Here is a 26336-nt window from a genome sequence, read left to right as displayed (position 1 = left end):
CATGCTATACCACATAGAACAGCAACAGGAGTAGATGTCTGTCACATGTAATTGCAATGGAAGACCCAGTAGCCAGGAGAATTACTGTGCTCTTGTGCTTTCATAAAGCATCCCATTATGACCAAATTGCTGCCTTGTTGTGGGTCATTGATTCACAAAGGTTCGTTTGCATGTGTATAAGTATGTACAGTAATGAGTCTGTGAATATGCAAATACATGGTAAATAAGTTTCTGCCACCAGGTGGCGTGACAACTGCTTTGCCACGAACTACTGCATATGTCAAACTCAGCCAACATCAGAAAACTGAGGTTTTGGCCTCCGCCTAATTAACTCCCACCACCTGGTTTATTTCCCACTGCTACAGATCCCATTCAATGCTGCCCATATGGATAAGGCAATTTCTATGTTGTTGGGTCCACTATACAATAGTGATAGCAAGATTTGGTAGCAAGAGAACCACTCCACATTACAAAACCAACAGAATTAGTTCTATGATATAACTAAACAGAAATAAGCTTCAAACCCAAGAACCAGAGGACAATCTTTTCATTCCCCACTCAGTATCAGTTTCTAATGGCTGTTTGAAGAAGAATTTAAATAAATGTTACAAACACAAATTGTTGGAACCTTAATTGATGCATCCTTACTTCTTCATGAAGTTTCTTTAAGAAGGCAATTTCATCCTGCAATGCATCAATTTTACGTTGCAGGTCAACACATGCTAGAGTTGCTTCATCCACATCCTATTGGAAGAAAATGGAATAAAAGGTCATTTGAAAAATTAATCACTTTTCAAAAAAAAAATCCATTACATAAATAGGTAGAAGGTTTAACCTCTATTGCAGCTTCCTCAAGGTTAGAAAAAGTAATTTCAGAGATGTCTCATCTCAAATCCCTCAACATTACCAAGTGGTATTACTGGCCCAATGTTTCCACCCTTTTTGAATAAGGCTGTTGTGCATTAGCTTTTTAATTCTCAACCAGTTTGTGGTGATTTTTCTCCATCAGTCGAGACAAAGCAGCACCTGTGGATTCAACCTAAAAGTCAAGTTCGGATTACAAATCTACCGTTTAACTTCCCCATAACTAGTCTAACAATGAAGGGACATTTGCCATAAACAGGATGTAGTTTATTGCATGATAGCAATCAGGTACAAGTTAGACTGGTATAATACATGTCTTGTGGTGAAATGGTAGTGTCTTGACCTCTGGGCTGAAAAGGTCCAGGTTCAAGTCCCACTTGCCCCACAAGTGAATCAAATATGTCTAAACAGGTTGATTGAAATAACTTGATTGGGATAATCAAGATCATTACTAAGACTATGAGGAGACTTTGATTGGAGCTCAGCCTCCTTTGAGATCCAGAATGGTTATCCCACACAAATCTTAATTACATTGTTTTATTCGAGTCTGAAGCACTATATGCAAAACCTTGACACTCATGGTTTATTAACTGCACTCTCCTCCTGTCTTGCTACCATTAATGACATATGCACATATAAACCCAGGTCTCTCTGCTCCTACATGCCATTTTGAAGAGTACTCTTTATTCTTTACTATCTTTTCATGTTCTTCATATCAAAATATATCACCTCATATTTCTCCACATTGAACTTCATTCGTCCATTCCACCAACTTGTATACGTCCTTTTGAAGTTCAACATGTCCCCTCACAGCACATAATGCTTCCAAATATGGAACCATCTGTAAACTTTGAAAATTTTCCCTGCACACCAAGGTACAATCATAGCATCCCTACAGTGCGGAAGCAGTCCATTTGGTCCATCAAGTCCACATCACCCTTCCAAAGAGCATCCCAGCCAGACCTAATCCCCTACCCTGTCCCTGCATTTCCCATGGCTAATCCATCTAGCCTGCTTAATATGGACAATTTAGCATAACCAATCCACCTAACCTACATATCTTTGCACTGTTGGAGGAAACCAAACGACTCAGAGGTAACCCATGGAGACATGGGGAGAATGTGCAAACTCCGTACAGATGGTTACCCAAGGCTGCAATTGAAGCTCGGTCCCCAGCGCTGTGAGGCATCATTGCTATCCACTGAGCCACCATGCCACCTAGATTATTTATATATATTGGGAAAAGCAAGGTTCCCAATAGGGACCACTAGGTAATGCACTACAAACCTTCTTTCAACCCCAAACAAAATGCATTAACCACTACACTGTTTCATATCCCTCAACCAATTTTGAATCCAGAGTGCTACTGTTCCTTTTATTCCATAAGCTGTAACTTTTCTCACAAGTCTGTAGTGTGGCACTGTGTTAAACAGCTTTTGGAGGTTCACAGGCACCCTATCAACAGCATTACCCTCATCAACCCTCTCTGTTAGGTCTTCAGAAAACTCCAGAAAGTTAAGCATGATTTTTCCTTAACAAATACATGCTATCTTTTTTGAATTAACCCATATTTTGTAATATGACTATTAATCCTATATTAAATAATTGTTTCTAGTTGTTTACTCACCATCAAAGTTCAACTGATATCAGTGTTTAACCCTTTCCTGGACACTGGGTAAGTTCTCCTAATCATTGTCTAGCTCTGTCCCTGGTATGTAACACTCTCTCTCCTTCTTAATGTGTAATCCTCTCCTGGTTGGTGTCAATGTCTCTCCTACTCTGTAAGCAGTTCTCCCCCTTCAGTGTGTAGCTCTCTTTTGGTCAATGTTAGCATAATCTCCTCATTAATATGTAGCCTTCTCTTGATCAGTGTCTACTTCTGTCTCCTGGTCAGTCCATAGATCCCTCCTAGTCAGTGTGTAGCTTTCTCCCTGCCCCATATGTTGCTTGCTTTAGTTAGTGAGTAATTCTGTTTACTGCTCACAGTGTAGCTCTCTCGGTCAATGTAGTTGTTCTCTCTTCTAGACAATGTACAAATGTCTTGTCTTTAATATGTCGCTCTCTCTCCTGTTCAGTGTGTATGTTTTTCTCTTGGTTCTTGTGCAGCTTCCAATCTTGGTCAGTGTGTAACTTCCTCCTGATCAGTATCTACATCTGTCTTCTAGTTATTGTGTAGGTCGCTCCCATGCCTACTGGATAGCTCTCTCTCTCTCATGTTCAGTGCATATCTCTCTCCTGTTGTGTGGTAATTCTCTCTCCTGTTCAGGATGTAAGTAAAATCACCATAGTCCCAGAGGACCAAAGAGCTGCTTTCCCATTAGGGAGCCTCACCAGTGTGCACCTCTCTCGTTTTCAGTGTGTATCTGCCTATGTTTCTCAGTGTGTGGCTCTCTCCTGCTCAGTGTATGTGATTCAAACCTCTTCAGTGTGTGTACTTCTCTCACCTGCTCAGACAGTAGCTCTCTTCTGATAAATGTGTGAAGCTTTCTTTCCTGGTTGATAAGTTCAGAAATGCAGTTGGTAGAAATAGATTGGTAGTCATCTGCATTACCTTTTCATTTGTGTCATTTCTCAGCAGGCAAGTGGAGTGTATTCCTCTGAACAGTTTCAATCATAGCCAAGTTACCAGCATACTGAGCTCTGAATCATTCGGAGCTTGTTTCTATTCCTATTCAGGGCTTGCATAGGGCTTTTGCCCGAAACGTTGATTTCGCTGCTCGTTGGATGCTGCCTGAACTGCTGTGCTCTTCCAGCACCACTAATCCAGAACAGAAATCAAGGTAGACTCAAATGCTGACTTTTAGATGAGATATTAAACTGAGGGCCACCTGTTTGCTGAGGTGAAAGCTAAGAATCCTATGGTGTTAATTTGGAGAAGAGCAAGGGAAATTTGCCTGTGCTGTAGGCAAACATTTATCCTTCAGTTAACACCATAAATAGCAGATTGTTCAGTCACAATCACCTTTCTTTGGGAATTATGGGAATTGGCTGATATTTTCCAATATTACAACAGTGACTGCTCTTTTATAATTACTTCATTGTCGAGAAAGTGCTGCAAAATTTCCGATTGCCATGAGAAGTTCTAAAAAATGGCACAACTTCGTTTTCACTGGTTACTTCCTTTACACACTTTCAACATTTCCTACTGCTGTGTTGATTTTGTGCTCATTCTACTTTAATACAAACAATAATTTATTGACATTAAAAGCTGTTAAAATAGTGAGAATTTTAAACAAGGCAAATATCTGAAGAGCAAATTGGTCATTTTCACTCTTTATTTGTTTAATGGTGATATAATACTCATCAATTCTTAACTATTCTTACCTCTCGGAAATCTGACAAGGTGTTTTCAGCATCCTCACGTTGCTGTATTTCATTTCTCAACCTGGAATGAACAATTTAAAAGGTGAATTGATGGTTATACAATATTGTCACATCAACTACCACTAACCATTAGCAGCTTGCATCAATCAGCTGCTTGTAGTTAAAGGCTGCTTTTACATTGGGCATTAATCGCCCAGACTTTGATGGCATCGGGTACCTTACACCATGTTGTGTTGTTGCAGCTGCACTCATCCAAATGGGGAGAATTCCTTCACACTCCTAACCTGTGGCTTGTAGTGGTGGACAGGCTTTGTGGACACCACTTCTGACCAAATGATGGAGGGAAGGTCAATTATGAAGTAACGGAAGAGTTTAGGTACTACTACCTTGAGGTACTCCTCCAGAGATGATAATCTCTAACAAAAATGGCTGTCTTCCTTTTTGGTATGACTCCAAACAGCAAAGGGTTTTCCCTATGATTCCCAATGATTCTTGCTTTACTAGAGTTCCTTGATGCTACATTTGGTCAAAGGCAGCCTTGATGTCAAAGGCAGTTACTCTCATCTCACCTATCGAGTTCAGCTCTGAACCAATGTTGTCAGGAGCTCAGGAGCTGTGTAGTCCTGGCAGAACTCTGGGTGTGCTAATAAGTAGCTTTTTGCTAAGGATGAGCTGGTTGATAGCATTGTTCCATTACTTATGATTGAGATTAGACTAATGGGGCAGCAATTGGCTGGGTGAGATTTCTCCTACTTTTTATGCACAGGACATACTTGGGCAATTTTCTATTTTGTTGGGTAGATGCCAGCATTATGACTGTAGTGGAAGAGCTTGACTATGGATACGGAAAATTCTGAAACACAAGTCTTCAGTACTATGCTGGAATGTTGTCAGGGTTCATAGTTTTTGCTGTATCCATTCCCTCAGCTATTTTTTGATATATGAATTGAATTGCCTGGTCTGAAGGCTGACATCTGTGATGCCTGACCTCTGCAGAGGAGTCCTAGATGTTTCATCCAGTGGGTACCTCTGGCTGAAGATTGCTGGGTATACTGCAGTCTTACCTTCTACACGAATAATGTGCTGGACTCCACCATTATAAGGATGAGGATCTTTGTGTACCTTTCTCCTCTTGTGAATTGTTTAATTAATGATTCAGCAAGGCAGTGGTCAGCTCCAAGCACTTTGCTGATAACTCCATGTCTCTATTGTATATTATTGGTGTCCTCACCTTGTTAGTTGGCACAGGAACCAAAAGCCTGGTGTACTGGGGCTAGCTCTTATATCTGAATAGATGTCCTCTGGGGTTTTTTATGTGCAACAATGGAATGATTAGCCTCAGGATGAAGTCATTTTGGTTTTTGACAGGATAGTGGGTATTAATGAATATATGAGTCAAGATTAGAGTGGTGCTGGAAAAGCACAGCAGATCAGGCAGCATCCGAGGAGTAGGAAAAATCGATGTTTCGGGCAAAAGCCGTTCATCAGGAATTAATGAATAGATTAATGAACATATGCATGCTTGCACATCTGGAAAGGAATGGTCACATAGACATTTAATGTCACTGTGACCTTTGCAACCAATTGTGTGTCATATTTTGAAGCTCTAATTTGTATTGAAAGAGATGGCATGATTCTGTAACCATCACCATGTTTAATTTGATTTATTGTTGTCACATGTATTGATATACAGTGAAAAGTACTGTATTGCATGCTAAACAGACAAATCATAGCTTACATAAGTACATGAGAGTAATAGAATAGGATGCATAATATAGTGTTACAGCTACAGAGAAGATGTAGAGAAGGATCAACTGTAATATATGATAGGTCAATTCATAAGTCTGATAACTGCAGGAAAGAAGCTGTTTTTAAATCTATTGTTTATTTTTCAAACTTTTGTTGTCTTCTTTCGGATGGAAGAGAGTATAACCAGGGCGGGAGAGGCCTTTGATTATGTTGACTGCTTTCCCGAGGCAGCAGGAAGTGTAGATGGAGTATGGAAGTAAGACTGGTATTCAGGATTGACTGGGCGGCATTCACAACTCTCTGTAATTTCTTGCAGTCCTGGGCACAGCAGTTGCCATACCAAGTTGTGATGCATCCGGTCAGGATGCTTCCTATGGTGCATCTATAAAAATTAGTAAGTGTCATTGTAGACATGCCAAATTTCCTTAAGGAAGTAGAGGCATTGGTGTGCTTTCTTGACTGTAGCATTGACATAGATGGACCAGTCTGGATCGTTGACAATATTTACGCCTAGGAGCTTGAAGCTCTCAATGACCTTACCCTCAGCACTACTGATCTTAAAACTTAATTAAATCTTAATTGCTTCTGGGAAGGAATCTTGGTTCAGATGGAGGTTTAAGAAATGCTCTCAATATAACCTGGTAGGCGGAGCTGTGGTCAGCCACCTTCCTCTCCCCATCTCTTCATAGAGCTTCCTATTTCTGCAGCCTCTGCTCTATTTGTTGGTTGTCTAGTATATTCAGAGACGCAGCAGCCACAGCCTGAGAACTTCCACCAACTACAGGTAACAAAATCCACTTTTTCTCTGTTTCGATGAACAAGTCACCAACAGACCTCCAATAACAAACCACAGTGCTTCCACCAACATCTCAATAGGAGAAGCAAGTCAAAAGCATCTCACCTGCAAGTTGATGTTTGACCTGTTACTCTGCAGCTGAACGTCATTGCCAAAGACATTCGGTCAACATGCACAGAACAGTTTAAAAGGATTTTAACCTTTAATCTGTCAAATCAACATGATGTATGACTTGCATCACAATCTCATACTAATAGTGTATGCACTTTATATTCAAGCTGGTGGCTTGCCCAGAATGGGTCACATACAATATTGGTCAGAAGTTGCTGACCAGCACAGATGGACCATTTTATTGTTTCAGGGCTTCAGCAGCAATGACCCCAAAGTGTGCAGAACCCCAGATCAAGGCCTTAATCTGGATGGGCAATTCACTCAACTGGCAGGAGAACAGGGCTGAGTTTTATTCTGAAAAATGGATGATGGAAAATCTATAAGTGGTCGTTACATTGTCTTCTGAGTAACAATGGTGAAAACTGCTCATGGGAATAGCTGTAGAATAGCCAGTATTGTTTCACTAAAGTGACAAAAATTGAACATTTAAAAACCATCTTGTTTCTGGTGGATATTTTAGGACACTATACTTTCTAAATGTCAACTTAATGGGACTACCACGATGTAATTATTCTGGAAGCTTTTCAAATTTAGTTTGCAAACTGGACTTCATTTCCATGATCAGATATCCTGCTTAGCAAGTAACCAATAAAAATAGTAGGTTGTTAAGTTTTTAAAAATCTGAAATTGTCAAGAAATTCTAATCACTGAAAAGTGCATTCCTTTTTACTATTTGAAAGTGCAATAGAATTGCTTCCATTTCACCCACATCTCCCCACCACAGCCCAGCCTCTCCCTCCATTAGCATCCACAGACATAGACAGACAGACAGCTACACACACACACACACACACAAACACAGATTCAGGAAGGGAAAGGAAAAAAGAATCATACTTGGCCTTGAGTTTGTGGACATCATCCAACAAATTGTCTCTTTCCACTTCAATTCTGGCTTTCTCCTTAGAGATCTGATCCACTTCTTGGCGTAGTTTTTTAAGCTCCTGTTCAAAGACGGACCCAATTTTGGAACTGCCCTTACCCTTCAGTTCCTGTAGTTCAGCCTGAAGAATCTTGTTCTGTTGCTCCATGGACCTCACCTTCTCGATGTAGCTGACAAAGCGGTTGTTCAGGTCAATCAGCTTTTCTTTCTCATCAGTGCGGGTGACCTTGAATTCATCACTTATAGCATCCAGCAGGGAAAAGTCTAATTGATCACCTTCTTCAGGCATTTTGCTTGGAGCACTCTTGTTTAACCAACCTGAAGCAGTAGTTGGGCTAGAGTAGGTCACTGTTCTAGTGAAAGAACGACGAACTGGTGCTGATTGTGAACCTGATTTTGACCGTATAGTCAATCTGCGGAACGATGATGGAGAATTTGACAAATAATTCATTTTGTGATTGTTTTTAAAAGGGTTCTTCCAGAACGCAAGTTACTAAAAAGTGGCACAGGACAAGTCTCTGAAGTTGCTTGGTAATTATTCATGAGATAACAGACTTTTCTTAAATGGTTATGAGTGGCTGCTACGTTGTGACTGACATTGCAACTAACCAACCAGAAGATGATAATGGGTCTTAGCAACGTTCACCATGCAATCATTGTGGTTTGTGGTTTGGAATTTTGTATGTTGAATATTCAATTTTGTTCAGTAGCATCGCAAAGGTTCGTTATTTGACAAGTTGCATAACTTCCACTTCTGTTATCTGTCTTCCTGTTCAAGATTGCACCAGTTAGTATTCAGATGCATTTAAAATATACAAAACAAATTTGTTAAAGAAGTTTTATTTAAAATCATTTACACAAACAAAAAGAAAGTCACTTTTTAAACTATCATTATTGATTCTTCATCACTCCTTTTGCCAGACTGTGTCTGAAAGTATAGTGCAATGCAGGAAAAAAAAGCACATTATCTTTTGCTACAATTTTGTTCTGACTAATGTTAACTTCCTCTACAGGTGCATTTTGGTGGCAAACTGTTCCCAGGTTTGGTATCACTACTGAATACTGAACTTTACTTTCAGTGCTTTATGGCTTAAAAGATAGGCCGATCTTTCAAAGAAAGCAGCCTATATTTTGAGCATTTTAAATTTTAAGAAAAGCTGGAATTCTTGATGGGACAGGTTGAAAGATACAGTGATATTCTGTATCCTTAGGAGAGGCAGAAAGTTCAGGAGGCAGTGGTGAGAAATACAGTGGAGGTCTCTCCTATGAGTATGACTTGAAGAAGATGGGTGTGGTGCAGGAAGAATTTCAATGACCTATGTGTTATCAAGGCATAACACCAAATATTACTAACTGCTCCGTGCACCTCACCCATAACTCACACACATGTGCACACAGACAGCGTTTCTAACTATGATAGCAACACAAGCAAAACCATACTGCAGAATGCCTACTGGCACATTTTCCTCTTTCTTGGGTAGGTGGAGCATTACAACAGACAGCAGTAAAGAACGGGAGGACAGCTAAGCACACATGTTTTATCTCCTTCAAGTAGATAGTAGAGAAGGTGCATTGCACAATGGTACCACCACATGTGGTGCTAAAGGGTTTGATGAAGAGGATATCTGCAAAATTAATCACCTCTTCCTACTTTCATTTGAATTACAAACCTGCAGGAGGTGGTCAGTATGCTCTTCTGACTTCTTCCTCTCTCTTCACTAAAACCCAAAACTTCTCCTTTTCATGTATAATATCTGAGAACTAGATGTTTCCCAATCAATGGTGTGGGTCTTACTATGACTGGGCTGGTAATCCAGAGACACAGGCTATTCCTCGGGGGACATGAGATTGAATCACACTAAGACAGACAGCAAAATTCAAATTCAATTAATAAATCTGGAATTAAAAGCTGGTGACTATAAATCCATTGTTGATTGTCGTGAAACCTAATAGGTTCACTAATGTTCTTCAGACAAGGAAACTCTTCCATCCCCACTTGGTCTGGCCTACTTGTGACTCCAGATCCAGAGCAAAGTGACAACATGACCCTTAAACACCCTCTGACATGTCCTAGCAATCCATTCAGTTGTATCAAATTGCTACATAGTCTGATCAAAGGAACAAAACTAATCAGACCAGACCACCTAGCATTGATCAAGATACCGGTCAATTCTGAAAAACTTTGTTTATTCATATCTGGGATTTTGTGCCAAAATTCAGAACGCTATCCCACAGGTTAGTCAAACAATTACCTAACATATTCATAGCCACTGTTCATACATTACAGAGAATATTCCCAACCACCACCTTCATCATCTCAGGACAGGACAGATCCACAAACACGGCAGCATGGCAGCATATAGTCAGGAGGGAGTTGCCCTGGGAAATGTCAACATTGACTGCTGACCTCATGGCATCAGGTCAAACATGGGCAAAGAATTCTTCTGTTGATTATTATATACCACCCCCTGTCAGCTGAGGAATCCTACTGTTCAGAGATTGACACTACCTGAATCACAAAATCATAGAATCTTAGAATACCTACAGTGTGGAAGCAGGTCATTCAGCACATTGAGTCCCCACTGATCCTCTGAAAAACATCCCACTCAGATCCATTCTACCCCTGTAACCCTGCACTTCCCCATGGCTAATCCACCTAACCTACACATCTTTGGACTGTGAGAGGAAACCGTATCTTCTGGAGGAAACCCATGCAGACACAGGGAGAACTTGCAAAGACCACATATCCAAAGGTGGAATCAAACCTAGATTCCTGGTGATATGAGGCAGTAGTGCTAACCACTGAGCCACCTTGCCAGCCCTTTGCGGAGGAAGGAAGCACTTAGGTTGGCAAGGGCAAAGAATGTACTGTACTCTGGGTCAAGGATTTTAATGTCTATCACCAATGGTGGTTCAGCAGCAGCACCACTACTGACCAAGCTAGGCTGATCCTAAAGGATATATCTCTGAGACTGGATCTACAATTACCTGTAATAGAACCAACAAGACAGAAAATTGTACTTTACTCTTGTCCTCACCAATCTACCTGTGGCAGATGCATGTGTCTGTGACACTTGGAAGGATTGATCACTGCTCAGTCTTTGTGAAGGTGAAGCCCTGCCTTCACACTGAAGATACCCTTCATTGTGTGGCACGGTATGATCACTGTGTAAAATTTTAAACTTAAGACTGGACATCCATGAGGTTGCGGACCTATCAGCAGAACTGTATTCAATCATAATCTGTAACCCGCAATCTGCCCAGGATATTCCCTCATTTGATCAGTATCATCAAGCCAGCAGATCCACTCTGGTTCAATGAGGAATGCACAAGGGCATGCCAAGAGGCTCTCCACTTGCATGTGGTTGTCTGCTGGCACTTCCCTTGAGGTAAAGGAAAACCTGGAGGGATATTGAAACATGTTCAGAAGAAATGTCACTGGACTTGAAACATTAACCTTGCTTTCTGTTTGGAGATGCTGCAAGACCTGATGAATTTCTCCAGCAATTTCGTTTTTTAGTTGAGATGTTGAAGTGCCCGGTTCCCTCTGCACCCATGGGTATAATGCAGGTTTGCACGCATATTTGACAGCCAGTGACTGTTCTGCTGGATCTGGGTCTCCAAAACAGTCACTACTCTTTCTATGAAGACAGCCAAGTGCTCTCACACTGATAGCACTGGTGCAGGAACTGGATTATAAGGAGCAGGTGGCGATGAAGCAGCGGGGAGACTGGCCCTTCTTTTTCTTCTGCTGTGTGCTACAGCCATATATATTCCTGTATTTAAACAATCTCTCACTCTGACTTACATCTGAGAATAGTAGACTGAAGGCATCCTCACTGGCTTCCTCATGGGCTGATGGTATATCTTATGCAATCCTACACAAAGACAGGAAGACTGGGTCATTAAAAACACTTGAGTGATTATAGTTGGTCATACTATACACTTTAATTAATTTTTCTATTTTAATGTCAGGAAGTTCTTTGATGATGAAGAGTCAAAATGTGCTCCATGATATGGAGCTAAACAAGATGGATACTAAAATCTCAAAGCCACTGTGAGTATCTCCTTGGCATCAAACATATACTAAACAATCCAGTTACACAAAGCTGGATTTTCTTCTCAATTTTGAAGTGGGCACTTACATAGTCAATTTTTTTTGTACTTTTCTTATCTTGGAATTGGAAAGCATACTGAAAGAATGGGCTTAGACATTTAATAACAAGAAATTGTTGTCTTAAGTGCTTGAAGAATGGATGTTGTTATAGGATATGTTGCAAGCAAGATTGCCTTTCTGGTTTTATGTTTTGGCAGACTTTTAGTTCAGAAGATTTTGTTGCTGAGGGACTCTTATTGTGAGATAGGGAAGTATGAATAAGGAGCAGTAATTAGCAGGGGAGCTTTACTGCAGCTGTATAGTGTGTTAGTGAGTCCACATTGGAAGCATAGTGTACAGTTTTGATTGTCTGATTTGAAACAATATATAATTACTTCAGAACCAATTCAAATTAGGTTACCTTGGATAAAGGGCTTATCTGTGAATGAAGGTTGAATAGGATGCACTTAAACCCATTAGCGTTTAGAATTGTAGAAATTATTTTATTGAAATGTACATAATATTGAGGGGAAACAAACAGAACCCGAAAATGTTGGAGGAAGTGAATGAAAACAAACTCAGCAGATCTGGCAGCATCTGTGGTGAGAAAGCAGAGTTAATGTTTTTGGTCATGTGATCAGTCTTCAGAACATCATGATCTTGAGGGGATGAGATAGGGTGGATACCATTTAGATGTTTCCTCTTAGATTCATAGAGTAATAGAGTCATACAACATGGAAACAGACCCTTCTGGTCCAAACAGTCTATGCTGAACAGAACCTAAACTAAGTTTGTTCCACCTGCCTACTCCTAGCCTATATCCCTCCAAAGCTTTGCTATTCACGTATTTAACTTTAATGTCTTTTAAATATTATACCCGCATCCACCACTTTCTCAGGAAGTTCATTTCACATATGAACCACCCTCTGTGTAAAACATTTGCCTCTTATGCCCTTTTTAAATCTCTCTCCTTTTACCTTAAAAATTTGCTCCCAGTTTTGAAATCCCCAACCTAGGGAAAAGGCAACTACCATTAACTCTATCTATACCTCTCATTATTTTATCAACTTCGATCAGATTGCCTCTCCACCTCCTACGTTCCAGTGCAAAAAGTCCCAGCCTATCCAGCCTTTCTTTATAACTCAATCCCCGGCAACATCCTGGTAAATCTCTTCTGAACCCTCTCCAACTTGATAATATCCTTCCTATAACTGGGTGACCAGATCTGGACAAGTATTCTAGAAAAGACCTCATCAATATCCTGTACAACCTCATCATGACTTCTCAACTCCTATACTCAAAGGATTGAGCAATGAAGGCAAGCATGCCAAACATCTTTTAACCACCCTGTCTACATGTGTGCAAACTTTAAAGAACTGTGTACCTGCACCCCTAGGCCCTCTGTTATATAACACTATCGAAGGCCAACTATAATTGTGGAAGTCCTACCCTTGTTTGTTGTACCAAAATATTCTCAACTAGAGGCTCAAAATCTTTATTCATCCGTGGTTCCTTAATCTTACCAGCCTTACCCTTCACTCTAACAGGAATAAAATGCCTCCGAACACTTATCATCACATTCTTGAACACCTCCCACAGTCTGCTCCAATCAACGTTTGCAATTTCTTGTGTCATACTGGTAAAATTTGCCTTACTCCAATTAAAAAACTTTAACTATTATGGAAGGCTTATCCTTTCTTATAACCATTTTGAAACTAATAGAATTATGATCGCTAGACCCAAAGTGTCCTCCCACTTTTACTTCAGTTATCTGCCCTGCCTTTTTGTCCAAAAGAAGGTCGAACTTTGCTCCTTCCCTAGTAGGAGCATCCCTCATAATTATAAAGAAAATTTTCTTGAACACACTTGACAAATTCTTCACATCAAAACCTTTGATACTATGGTAGTCCCAGTCAATGTCTGGAAAATTAAAATCTGCCATTATTATAACCTTATTATGCTTACATATATCTGAGATCTACCGACATATTTGTGTCTCAGTATCCCTCTTATTATTGAGGGACCTATAGTACAATCGCATCAAAGTGATCTTTCCTTTCTTATTTGTAATTTCTACCCATATATTTTCACTGGATGATTTTTCAGAATTATCTTCCCTAAATACAGCATTAATGTATTCCTTAATGAAAAATACCAATCCCTTTCCTTTCATGCCTCCTTTTCTATCCTTTGAATGGCATCCCGAACATTGAGCTTCCAGTCTTGTCCATCTCTCAGCCAAGTTTCTGTAATAGTTTTGACATCCCAATCCCATGTCCGTAAACATGCCCTGAGTTCACCAGCCTTACCTGTAAAACACCTTGCATTGAAATAAATGCAATTTGGATTTTTAGAGTTACCACATACTCTGACTCTCTCTTGTCTTTCTTTTCTAACTGATGTGTTCTCCTCACATTCAGAACCTTACCCATCAATCACTCTGCTTACACTGCTACTTAGAATTCCTCAAGCCCCCTCTCTATCCTTATAAAGTCTCCCTTAGTGGAATGAGCAAATCTCCCTGCTAAGATATTGGTCCCCTTCCAGTTTAGGTGAGATCCATCCTTTATAAACAATTCTTTTCAATCCCAATTGTCCAAAAACCTGAATCCCTAAACAATACATTAGCTCTTCATGCCATTATTTTATCTCCTTTAATGTTTTGTTCCTTCTCTCGTTTGAATTTGGAATTGGGAGTAAACCTGAAATTACTAATTTTAAGGATTTTTAAAAATCTTCTAACAAACCTCTTAAATTCACTCTGTACTGTTTTCATCTTTTTCCGAAATATATCATTCCTCCCAATGTGTACAATAATTACTGGCTTCTCAATCTCACCTTTCACACTATGCTTGAAACATATAGAGACAGCCTTAATCCTACGAGCAAAGTGTTTTCTCTCACCAGACCACAGAATTTTCTTCCTCAGAAAGTAGTGAAGACTATGTCTTATTTATTCAAAGCTGGCCTACATAGATTGCTGAGAGACAAGGGATTATGGGGTGTGGACGGAAAAGTTGAATCAAGAACAAAATCAGATTAGCCATGATCTTTCTAATGGTGGATCATGCTCAAACAGCCAAATCATATACTCCTGCTCATAAGTTTTATGTTCCCATATGGATCAATTCTACTTTTTCAGGTATTAAACAAAAATAATTTAAGAGAGTTTCATTGAAGTATGTGAACCAGACTATGAGGACAAGAAGCAGGAATAGTATTTATTTGCTCTTTCATTGCTTTGCACAATGAATTTTTCTGTTGCAAACCTTAAAAGTTGATTTCGAGAAACTTCCTCTAACTGAGTCATTATCACCAGCTCAGTTTCCACGCCTTCGAATCTAGTGGTTACACATGATCCAATCAACAGCTAAGAACATGTTACATCAGTGGTGGTTCAAACAATGCATGTACACAGCACTGCAACAGAAACAGTCTGAATCATTGTTATGAACAGGAGAACAGATATAACTTCTGCCATGATTAATTTAGTTCTCTTGGACTCTGCTGTCATCTGAACATAATCTGATGCATATCCATAGGGCATCAATGGAAACCAAAATGTGGCAGCATCTGTGAGTTGTCAGAGGTGAAAGTAGTGCAATCTGACAAAAAGTTATCAACCAGAAATTCAAGGCTGAATCCTGTGCATGTTAGCTAAGTCTAGTTGCATTGAGTCTTTGGAAAGTTATTTACCATATGGCCCACTGAGTTCCCTTGCCATATCTTACCAAACCCACTTTATTCAAAACCATCCTCACCCCAATGGCACTCTCATGTCCAACTTCTGTTCATCTTACCATATGCTGTTCCCACAACAACTTGGCAATGTGCAGATATCTGCCAAAACACTGGCACCACTGCCTGCACCATTGCCTGCACCATCTTCAAAAGACTGCTGTGAACCTGGACAAACACTGGCTTTCTGAAGATTGTCTACTCACTGACAGAGTCAGAACATGACGGAGAAGGGGAAGATAGCACAGCAATTTACCAACAGTAAACACTGAAGCCTCACTGTATACCCATGACTGCGTTGCCAAATACCAGACTAATGCCATTTACAAGTTCACTGATGACACTACCATAGTCAGTTGAATCTCAGATGGTGACGAAACAGACTACAGATTGGAGGTGAAAGATCTGGAAAAATGGTGCACTGAGAACAAACTAGTTCTCAATGCCAGCAAAACCATGGAACTCATTATTGACTTTTGGCAGGATGTTACTCATGCCCCCCTACATATTAACAGCACAGAAGTAGAATGAGTAGAGAGTGTCAAGCTCCTGGGAGTGGTCATCAACAACAAGCTTTCTTGGACTGTTCATGTGGACTCACTGATTACAAAGGCTCAACAACGTCTCTTCTTCCTCAGGCAGCTGAGAAAATTTGGCATAGGCGTGAATACCCTTGCCAACTTTTACAGGTGCATTCTGTCTGGATGTATCACTACCTGGTATGGCAACTGTACCACTCGAGGTTGAAGACGGTTATAGAGAGTGGTGAACTCGGCCTGGACAATCACAAAGGCCAACCTCCCATCAATAGAATCCATCTACCATGCCCACTGTCAAGGAAAGGCTGCCAGCATTCTCAAAGATCCATCCCACCCTGGCAATGTTTTTCTACAATCTCTACCATCGGGGAGAAGGTACAGAAGACTGAACAAACACACCAGCTGGTTTCGAAACAGTTTCTACCCTACTGTTGTTAGAATACTGAATGGACTCACAAACTCTTAGCATTCATCTGTACCTGTGTTTTTGTTTTGCCACTGTTCACCTATTATTTACTATCTATGCTACTTAACTATGTGATCTGCCTGTATTGCTCACAAGACAAAACTTTTCACTGTGCCTCGGTACACGTGACAATAAATCCAATTCGACTCAACTCAATTCTATTCTAATCTGCCCGTCAGTCTCAGTTATTGTATGCATCTCGACACTGGCCACTCTCCTGCAACACCTTCTCTCTTGTGGTTTATAAATACCGCTAGCTTTCAACATTTGTGGGAAGTGCCTGGTCCCCCCAAAACCCACCTGCTAAACCTCTGAGGATTAGACTACCGCGGTCTCAGAAGAAGCACATCAAGGGTTCTTCATGCACCCCATGAGTCAAATACTGACACGCTGAAGGTAAGAGCCGACGGGATCCAAGATAATTCAGAAAATTGGATCAAATATTTGGACTTCATTCAAAAATTCTCAAGGAGTGGTGGACAAGTTGTTGGAGGGAATCCTGAGGGACAGGATGTAGATGTATTTGGAAAGACAAGGACTGATTAGGGATAAGTCAACATGGCTTTGTGCATGGGAAATCACGTCTCACAAACTTGATTGAGTTTTTTGAAGAAATAACAAAGAGGACTGATGAGGGCAGATCGGTAGATGTGATCTATATGGACTTCAGTAAGGCGTTCGACAAGGTTCCCCATGGGAGACTGGTTAACAAGGTTAGATCTCACAGAATACGGAGAGAACTAGCCATTTGGATACAGAGCTGGCTAAAAGATAGAAGACAGAGGGTAGTGGTGGAGGGTTGTTTTTCAGACTGGAGGCCTGTGACCAGTGGAATGCCACAAGTATCGGTGCTGGGTCCTCTACTTTTTGTCATTTACATAAATGATTTGGATGCAAGCATAAGAGGTACAGTTACTAAATTTTTAGATTAGTTTAGATTCCCCACAGTGTGGAAACCGACCCTCCAAAGAATAACCCACCCAGTCCCATTTCTGTCTGAGTAATGCACTTAACACTACGGGCAAGTTAGCATGACCAATTCACCTGACCTGCACATCCTTGGACAGTGGGAGGAAACCGAAGCACCCAAAGGAAACCCACGCAGACAGTGGGAGAATGTGCAAACTCCACATAGACAGTCGCCTGGGGCTGGAATACAACCTGGGATCCTGGTGCTGTGAGGCAGCAGTGCTAACAAATGACCGACCATGCCGCCCACGATGACAGATGATACCAAAATTGGAGGTGTAGTGGACAGTAAAGAGGGTTACCTCAGATTACAATGATGAGCCAATGGGCTGAGAGGTGGCAGATGGATTTTAATTTAGATAAATGCTAAGGAAATCTTAGCAGGACTTATACACTTAATGGTAAGGTCCTAGGGAGTGTTGCTGAACAAAGACACCTTGGAGTGCAGGTTCATAGCTCCTTCAAAGTGGAGTCGCAGGTAGATAGGATAGTGAAGAAGGTGTTTGGTATGCTTTCTTTTATTGGTCAGAGTATTGAGTACAGGAGTTGGGAGGTCATGTTGCAGCTGTACAGGACATTGGTTAGGCCACTGTTGGAATATTACATGCAATTCTGGTCTCTTTCCTATCGGAAAGATGTTGTGAAACTTGAAAGGGTTCAGAAAAGATTTACAAAGGTGTCGCCAGGGTTGGAGGATTTGATCTATAGGGAGAGGCTGAATAGGCTGGGGCTGTTTTCCCTGGCGCGTTGGAGGCTGAGGGGTGACCTTATAGAGGTTTACAAAAATATGAGGGGCATGGATAGGATAAATAGACAAAGTATTTTCCCTGGGGTCGGGGAGTCCAGACCTAGAGGGCATAGGTTTAGGGTGAGACGGGAAAGATATAAAAGAGACTAAGGGGCAACTTTTTCACACAGAGGTTGGTACGTGTATGGAATGAGCTGCCAGAGGAAGTGATGGAGGCTGGTACAATTGCAACATTTAAGAGGCATTTGGATGGGTATATGAATAGGAAGGATTTGGAGGGATTTGAGCCGTGTGCTGGCAGGTGGGACTAGATTGGGTTGGGATATCTGGTCGGCATGGACAGGTTGGACAGAAGGGTCTGTTTCCGTGCAGTACATCACTATGACTCTATGAGGAGCAGCAATGGCCTTCATTGTCCAGAAGCTGCATCAGTGTAGTAATGTCCATATTACAGATTGCCATGGAGAGTTGAAACATCACCCTCAGCATCTTCTGGAGAGATGCAAGTACATGCCCCAGTCACTATCCCGAAGGCATGGTAACAAAGGGACGGAGAGGTACCCCTTCTTTATTAGGAGACAGGGCAATGCCAAGAGGCACACAGCTGGAGGCACACACAAAGGCACCTCAGAAGTGTCCTCTCTGGACATTGCAGAGCTGGCCAAACCTCCACCTCCTGCTCTGAAGAGCTTTTGCCCAAAATGTTGATTCTCCTGCTCCTCGGATGCTGCCTGACCTGCTGTGCTTTTCCAGCACCACATTCGCAACTCTAATCTCCAGCATTTGCAGTCGACACTTTCGCCTTGCTACTGGCAAGAACAACCTCAACATGTCTGGGCCATCCAGACACAGTTGCCTCCAGGATCATCCAACCAAACCTCCAGGGCCAACAGTCTCCACTGCCAAGCTGACATTCTCCAGCCCAGTTCCCGAGACAGTAAGTCCACTATCACATTGTGGGAGGATGAGAAAGAGTAAGACCAATTGAGGGCACTTTGCTGGTATTGATGACTATGCATTGTAACTGATTTTTGACTTTTTTATACGTCACTGATTTAACCTAACATCTGACTGTCTCTCTATGTTGTCCTCAATCATATTGTTACAGCATCAGGCATCACTTGATGACCACAGACATTTTCTACAGAGACAGTGGTCTGTACTAAGAGCCTGCTGCATCATCTGGAAACAAGATGAACCAATACATACATGGTGATGGGTCCTGCTGACACCTTTATCTGTCCTTGTACATCTCTATTCTGTCATGCCTCTGATTCCTCTGTAGTTGTCAATGAATTTTTCAAAGATGACTGCAGTAAGGAGGGGACAGCACACTAGGATGGTCACGGAATAGGGATCCCTTAGGCCTATGACCTGTATAGTACATGGGTCTAGCTGCCATTTTGTTTCCATTTAAAAGCCCTCATATTGGTGGGTCTTAAAAGCCCAACCCCACACAGCTCAAGCTGCAATCTACTGGGTCTGACCATTTTCATCAGCTTCATTAATAGCCTTCTCTCCATCATAAGGCCAAGAATAGAAATGTACTGCACTGATCACTATTCATGATTCCTCAGATACTGAAACAGTCCAAGCCCAAATGCAACACAATCTGGACAATACCCAGGTTTGAAATGACAAATGGCAAGTAATATTCAAACCACACAAATGCCAGGCAATGATCATTTCTAACAAGTGTGATATTTAATGGTATTACCATCACTGAAATCCCCGCTGTCAACATCCTGGGGCTTTACACTGAACAGAAACTGAACTGGCCAAACCACAAAAGTATACATGCAATGTGTTTCCCACCACACATAGAACAGTGTGAGATTGACATAGCACACTGTAGTTCAAAAAGCATCCGAGTCGTTAGTCTGCTCAGCAGTAAGGTATACTAACTGGTTATGTAAAAGCATTAACTTGCACACCAATGCAAATCAAGGTAAGGCAAGGCAAGGTTGCTGCGAGCATGCAGGCAGACACTAGCTGAGCAAGCACTAAGACAGCAAGCAAATAGGTCTGAGATGCAGCCTGGTCCAATCATTGAACTGGCTGTCTATCTTTATGGGCAAAATGTCTTTTAATCAAATTGTTGGTGCACCCTACAATACAAATAATATGCTCCCTGAGTGCCCTATGGTAGTGGAGAGGTGGCATGATGGTCATGAGGATTTGCAAATGCCAGGTAGTAATGTCCGTGGAAGACAGTGTGCATGGCCTAATTCCTATGCATTGTGCTCTGAACTGCATACTGGATATAAGTATTGTGGAGAGCATCACACATGTCCAGAATAGATAAATCAGTATTCGAATTGCAAAAGTTGAACCATTTTTCATGCAAATGTTTAGCTGGAAATAAGGAAAGAAAATCTATAAAGATGATTGCTGAAGAAATGCCAGATAATAATTCTGAAGAATCATTCGACAACCTAGAATCAGTTGGCAGCATCAAGTTAAGGTGGTGCGTTAGACAAGCACTGATGCTAGATATAAGATCATGAGCTTCACAGACTTGAAAATGAATGTGTCAAAGATGTAGTTGAGCCACTGTGCTGGAATGATGCTCACCTAAAACATTAAAATGAACTGGAGTCCAATACAATGTGAAGGATGAAGATCTGGAGTTCCAGATAATGAACACTAAGCAAAACCTTGGACTGGTAACCCTTCATATGACAAAAAAGGTTTGTGATGTTTTATATATTTTGAATCCATTGACTGCTGAACTGTCTCTAACACATTCCAAAAATACTTTGTTTCTTTTTTCACATGTCTAGGATTCGTTCCTGGTGAACATCATCTCAAAATCAATGAAACCATGAGGACAACTCAGCATATTTGAAGCCTTCAAGTCTAGCAAGAAAGGCAAAATAGAGGAGGTTGGAAAGACAGGAGTAATAAAGAAAGCAACAGCTCTTCCAGACTGGACTCTTAGCACTGACAGCAGTGAAAAATAAAAAAAAACTGGAAAACAGATGTCTGCAGAGAGACAGTCATAGACAATCATAGAGTCACACAGCATAGAAACAGGCCCTTTGGCCCACCATGCCAATGCTGACCAACAAACACAAAACTACATTAATTCCATTTACCTACACTTGATCCATAGCCTACTATGCCCCATCATTTTAAGTACTCATCCAGATGTTTCTCAAATGTTGTGAGAGTACCTGCCTCCATCACCCTCTCAAGCAGAGTGCCAGAATTGTGAAGAGATTCCACAAACCTGATACTAAATGTTGAGTAAATTCTACAAGGTTCTAGGTCTTCTACTCTCGATACAAAGGATTGAAACTGGCAAGTGAAGGTGGATGAAAGCAGCAGTTTTTTGACTACATTCCAAATGGCATTTTGGAGATACAGATAATTGTGCATGCTGTTTTGCACTTCTCCCTTTCCTGAAGACTATCCACAACATGATATAGTTAATAATCTTCCGGGACTGGAAGCACTTTTGAGAAATCTGTTGGTCTATGCATATGAAGATACTGTGGATAAAATCAAATTGGAACTATGAAAAGAATCTAGTGAGAGTGCTAGAGGGAGCTCGGTGGTTAAAATCTGAAGTTGCTCAAGAAAGAACAGATGACTGAAGTCAAGTACATAGGTCATGTGCTGACAATGAAAGTACTTTGCCCTAATTTGATAATGTGAAAGCTGTAGCAGACATGGAACAACAATGATATGAAGGTCATTTAAAGTTCTGTAGGATTTGTAAGCTTCCTAGCCAAGCTCTTGCTCAATATGTCATCAGTGTGAACGTTTATGAAAGCTCATTGCAAATTATGTTTGGTGACATTGGGGCACAGAACAAGAGGCTGCTTTCACTTGTATCAAACAAGTAGTGATAACAATACCAGTGTTGATATTCTACATGAATGACAAAATCACCCGTCTGTTTTGCCAGAAAAGAAAGACCTGAAGCAATGATTATGCAGCAAATACAATCAGTTAAGTTTCCATCCAGATAATTAACTCAAATTGGATGATGCTGCACACAGATCAGCAAAGAGCATCTGGCTATTGTCTTTACTTGTGAGCATTTCAACCTGTGCATGTTCAGAAGAAAGATGATGGTAGAATATGACCACAAGCTACTTTTATCTCCTACAAATTGTTTAAGGAGCTATCATTTTGAAGAGGTATACAAGGAAGAAAAGCAGCTGTACATTGCTGGCATGCCATTGAGACCTGCACTCCCTTTGAATGAAAGAAATGAGGCTTTTATGGTGTGAAATCTTCCAGGTACAACAGGAATAAAGAGTACAACATGTTCTGGAACTCAACCCAGCAGAATCTAAGAGAAAAATGTTTTTGCTGAAATGTGCAATATGATGCAACTCTTCAAGTGTTACAGAAACATGTGATGAAAGGATGGCTGAAAGCAATCAAGGGCAAACCTGCTGCTGTAAGAGACGAGATGAGAGTAACTGCCCTTGACTGATGCCAGATTTGAGCATGTTTTGGCATCAAGCAACCTCAGAGAAACAGGAACCAATGTGAATCAGTGGGAAAACGTTCTGCTGGTTGGAGTTATACCAGGTACAAAGGAACATGGTTGTTATTGGTGATCAGTCATCTCAACTCCAGGACATCTCTGCTGGAGTTCCTCAGGGTTGTGTTCTCAGGCAAACCATCTTCAGCTGCTTCTTAATGACCTTTCTGCTATCAAAAGGTCTGAAGAAGGGTTGCTCATTGATGATTGCAGGATGTTCAATGAGTTTGCACAATGTTCAGCAGCATTCAGGACAACATAGTTCATGTCCAAATGCAGGAAAATCTGGTAAGTAACATTTGCACCACATAAGTGCCAAGCAATGACCATCTACAGGAAGAAAGAATCTAATCATTGCACTTTGATGCCATTCCCAAATCCCCCACTATCACAATCCTTGTAGTCACCATTAACTGAATTGGACTAACCGTATAATAAACCATATACAGTAGCTGTAAGAACTGGTCAGAGGATAAGAATTTTGCAGTGCATAACTCATCTCCTGACTCCTCAAAGCTTGTCAAACATCTCCAAAATAGAAGGCATGAATGCAATAGAAAGCACCCCATTTGCCTGGATGAATGCACGTCTAAAAACACTTAAGAAGCTTGATATCATCCAGGAAAAAGCAGCCCATTTAATTGGCACCATATCCAAAAGCATCCACTCCCAACACTATCTACAAGATATACTGCAACAATTCACCAAACTTCCTTAGACAACGCCTTCCAAACCCTGCAAACATTATTACCTGGAAGGACAAGGGCAGCAGCTAAATGGAACTTCACCACCCACAAGTTCTTCTTCAAGCCACTAACCATTCTGACTTGGAAATGTATGGTCTTTCCTTCAATGTTGCTGGATCAAAATCTTGGAATTCCCTTTTTAACATCTAATGACATTAAATGGACTACAGCAGTTCAAAAAGGCAACTCACCACCTATGAATGGGCAATAAATACTGGCCCAGTCAACAGCCACCAAACTGCTGGAATGAATATTGTATCATCAGCAAATTTGCTAATGTTATAGCTAATACCATCTTCTATATCATTAACATATATTGTAAAAAGTTGTGGTCCCAGCACTGATCCCTGCGGTACCCCACTGCCTGCCATTCCGAAATGGAGCCGTTTATCACTACTCTTTGTTTCCTATCAGCCAACCAACTTTCAATCCAAGTTAGTACTTTGCCCCCAATACTATGCGCCCTAATCTTGCTCACTAACCTCCTATGTGGGACTTTATCAAAAGTTTTCTGAAAGTCCAGGTACACTACATCTACTGGATCTCCCTCGTCCATCTTCAGAGTTACATCCTCAAAAAATTCCAAGATTTGTGGTTATTGTCTGCTGTTACATTGCATTTGTTGGGGAACAGTTGACCTCAAATTGTTGGTCAGTCTTTCCCTTGTGCAGTTGGTGAATTCAAATCTGCTTTCGATGTAAAGGGACATCTTATTGAGTTACGTATCAATGACTATGATTGCAACAATTGATACGGATTTTCTTTTCATGAACAATCAAGATGATAATGTCTATTCACAGATTCCAAGTTGCCATGTAGTTAACCTTTGTTGAGTGTGTTGAATGTTTGCATTCTGACTGATTCTCCAACTCTCAGTTCTGACAATGAGTGCAGCTTGACTAAAATGAAATGGGGCTTTCTCACTTTTTTTTCCCTTTTAACTTGACACTCATTCTTTTTGGTATTTCTGGCATCAGTAGTTTTGAAAGCATAGTAGCCAATAGCTATTGGAAGAATAGTCTGTGTGTGACCTGGGAGCAGGAATAGACCAATCAGCTTATCAAGCCTACCCTACCATTTAATACAATGATGGCTGATGACTTTTATATGCCTTTTACTCACATCATCCCCATACCCCTGTATGCCTCTTCAAATTCTACCTTAAAAGTACTCAATTTTGAGATTTCACCACCCTCTGACAAAGTAGAATCCCAAACATTCACAAACTCTTTGACTAAAATAAATTTTCCTCACCTCAGTTCTAAGTGATACTCTCTCAGACTCAAGATGGTGGCAGAATATGATGCTCCAGCCAGAGCTCCTCTGCTTTGCTCGTTCCTTTCTCTTTCTTTTCTTTGCTTTTCAGCAGTCTTTCTTCCCCCTCTCCAAATTTTAACTTCTTAAACTTAGCGGGAAGGATTGGAGAATGGAGGTGAGTCAGACTCCAGCCTAGTACAGGAGACGAGTCAGAGACCATGCTGTGTGGGAGGCGAGTCTTATTCTGGACTCTGAGTAAGTCAAGTACTTTTTTAAAAACTTTGTATTTCTACAGTAAACTTCTTGTTTTACTCTTTCAATTCTGTAACAAACACTTAAAAGTATCTGTACCTAGGTACCCAGTACTTAAGACGTTGCCAAAGCGGTTACATTACAAACTTTTCACTGCACTCATTGGAGTGCGTGTGAAAATAAAGGCTATTTTTAACCTGAACCACCAGTTACTGAGTTATAGAGTCACACTGCACAGAAATAGATCCTTCAGTCCAACTCATCCATGCTGACCAAGTTTCCCAAACTAAACTAGCCCCAATTGCCTAGGTTTGATCCATATCATTCTAAACCTTTCCTATTCATGTACCAGTCCAAATGTCTTTTAAATGTTGTATCTGCAACCTGCATCTTCCACCTTCTCTGGTAGTTCATTCTACATATGAACCACCCTCTGTGTGAAAAAGTTGCCCCTGAGGTCCCTTTTAAATATTTCTCCTCTGATCTGATAAATATACTCCCTAGTTTTGAACTCCCAACCAGGGAAAACATTTTACCTGCACCTATTCTGTCTATCCCTAGTTTGTAAGTTTCAATGAGATCACATCTCATCCCTGGAAACTCTAGAGAATACAGTTTGACTAATCTGTCTTCGTAGGACAATCCCACCATCCAATGTGACATTACTTGTTGGAGAGGACTGCTTTTCCTGTCTTCATTGTTTTTTTCTCTTTAAGATTGCCAATACACATCTGAGCAATCAATTTTGATGACCCCCTTTATCAACTTTTACCACTTTCTCAATGTTTCCTTTTTATCCGTCATGGAAACCGTGCAGATGACATTTAATGCTGGATTTCCTAATCATTAAAAATCTGCCTGATTACTTCACTTGTGAATTGAACAATATTGTCACTCATCAAAATGTCAGGATGATGTTTGAAGTTTGCTTTTGGGAATTTGATAATCTCATTGATAGTCATTGACATCAAGCTTGTCTGAATTATTGTAACCTGAACTGTAGTCAAATGTGACAACATATTCAGCATCAATGAGAGTAAAAATGGTTTGCTCAAGTTTCAACCATTAAGTCACAAACAGATCTGTAACTTTCTTAGTTTGATAACAATTTAAACTGCTGGACTGCATATAAGGAGCGAGCTGCCAGAGAAAGTGGTAAAGATGGGTACAATTACAATGTTAAAAAAACATTTGGACAGGTACATGGACAGAAAAGGTTTAGAGGTGTATGGACAAACAG

At 40.7% G+C, this 26336-nt stretch overlaps 1 protein-coding gene and 1 long non-coding RNA gene across 2 annotated transcripts in view; one reads left to right on the top strand and one right to left on the bottom strand.

The window, feature by feature from the left end:
- Positions 1–8369, bottom strand: part of LOC140480684 (vimentin-like) — a 22636-nt gene extending 14267 nt beyond the window's left edge. The window contains exons 1-3 of the mRNA XM_072575896.1: positions 7739–8369; positions 4189–4249; positions 649–744 (exon numbers count right to left, since the gene is read on the bottom strand). Of these exons, the coding sequence (XP_072431997.1) occupies positions 649–744; positions 4189–4249; positions 7739–8235 (654 nt within the window). The 5' untranslated portion in view covers positions 8236–8369. The remainder of the gene's footprint in view (positions 1–648; positions 745–4188; positions 4250–7738) is intronic.
- LOC140480687 (uncharacterized) lies at positions 6675–26336 on the top strand. Its single transcript, XR_011961380.1, has 3 exons — positions 6675–6721; positions 11760–11841; positions 21124–26336. It is a non-coding gene; the product is annotated as an uncharacterized lncRNA (long non-coding RNA).

The sequence above is a fragment of the Chiloscyllium punctatum genome, chromosome 8, assembly GCF_047496795.1.
Source record: "Chiloscyllium punctatum isolate Juve2018m chromosome 8, sChiPun1.3, whole genome shotgun sequence".
Lineage (NCBI taxonomy): Eukaryota > Metazoa > Chordata > Chondrichthyes > Orectolobiformes > Hemiscylliidae > Chiloscyllium > Chiloscyllium punctatum.
Note: the sequence above shows the minus strand (reverse complement) of the source record. Positions and strands in the feature narration are given on the sequence as shown.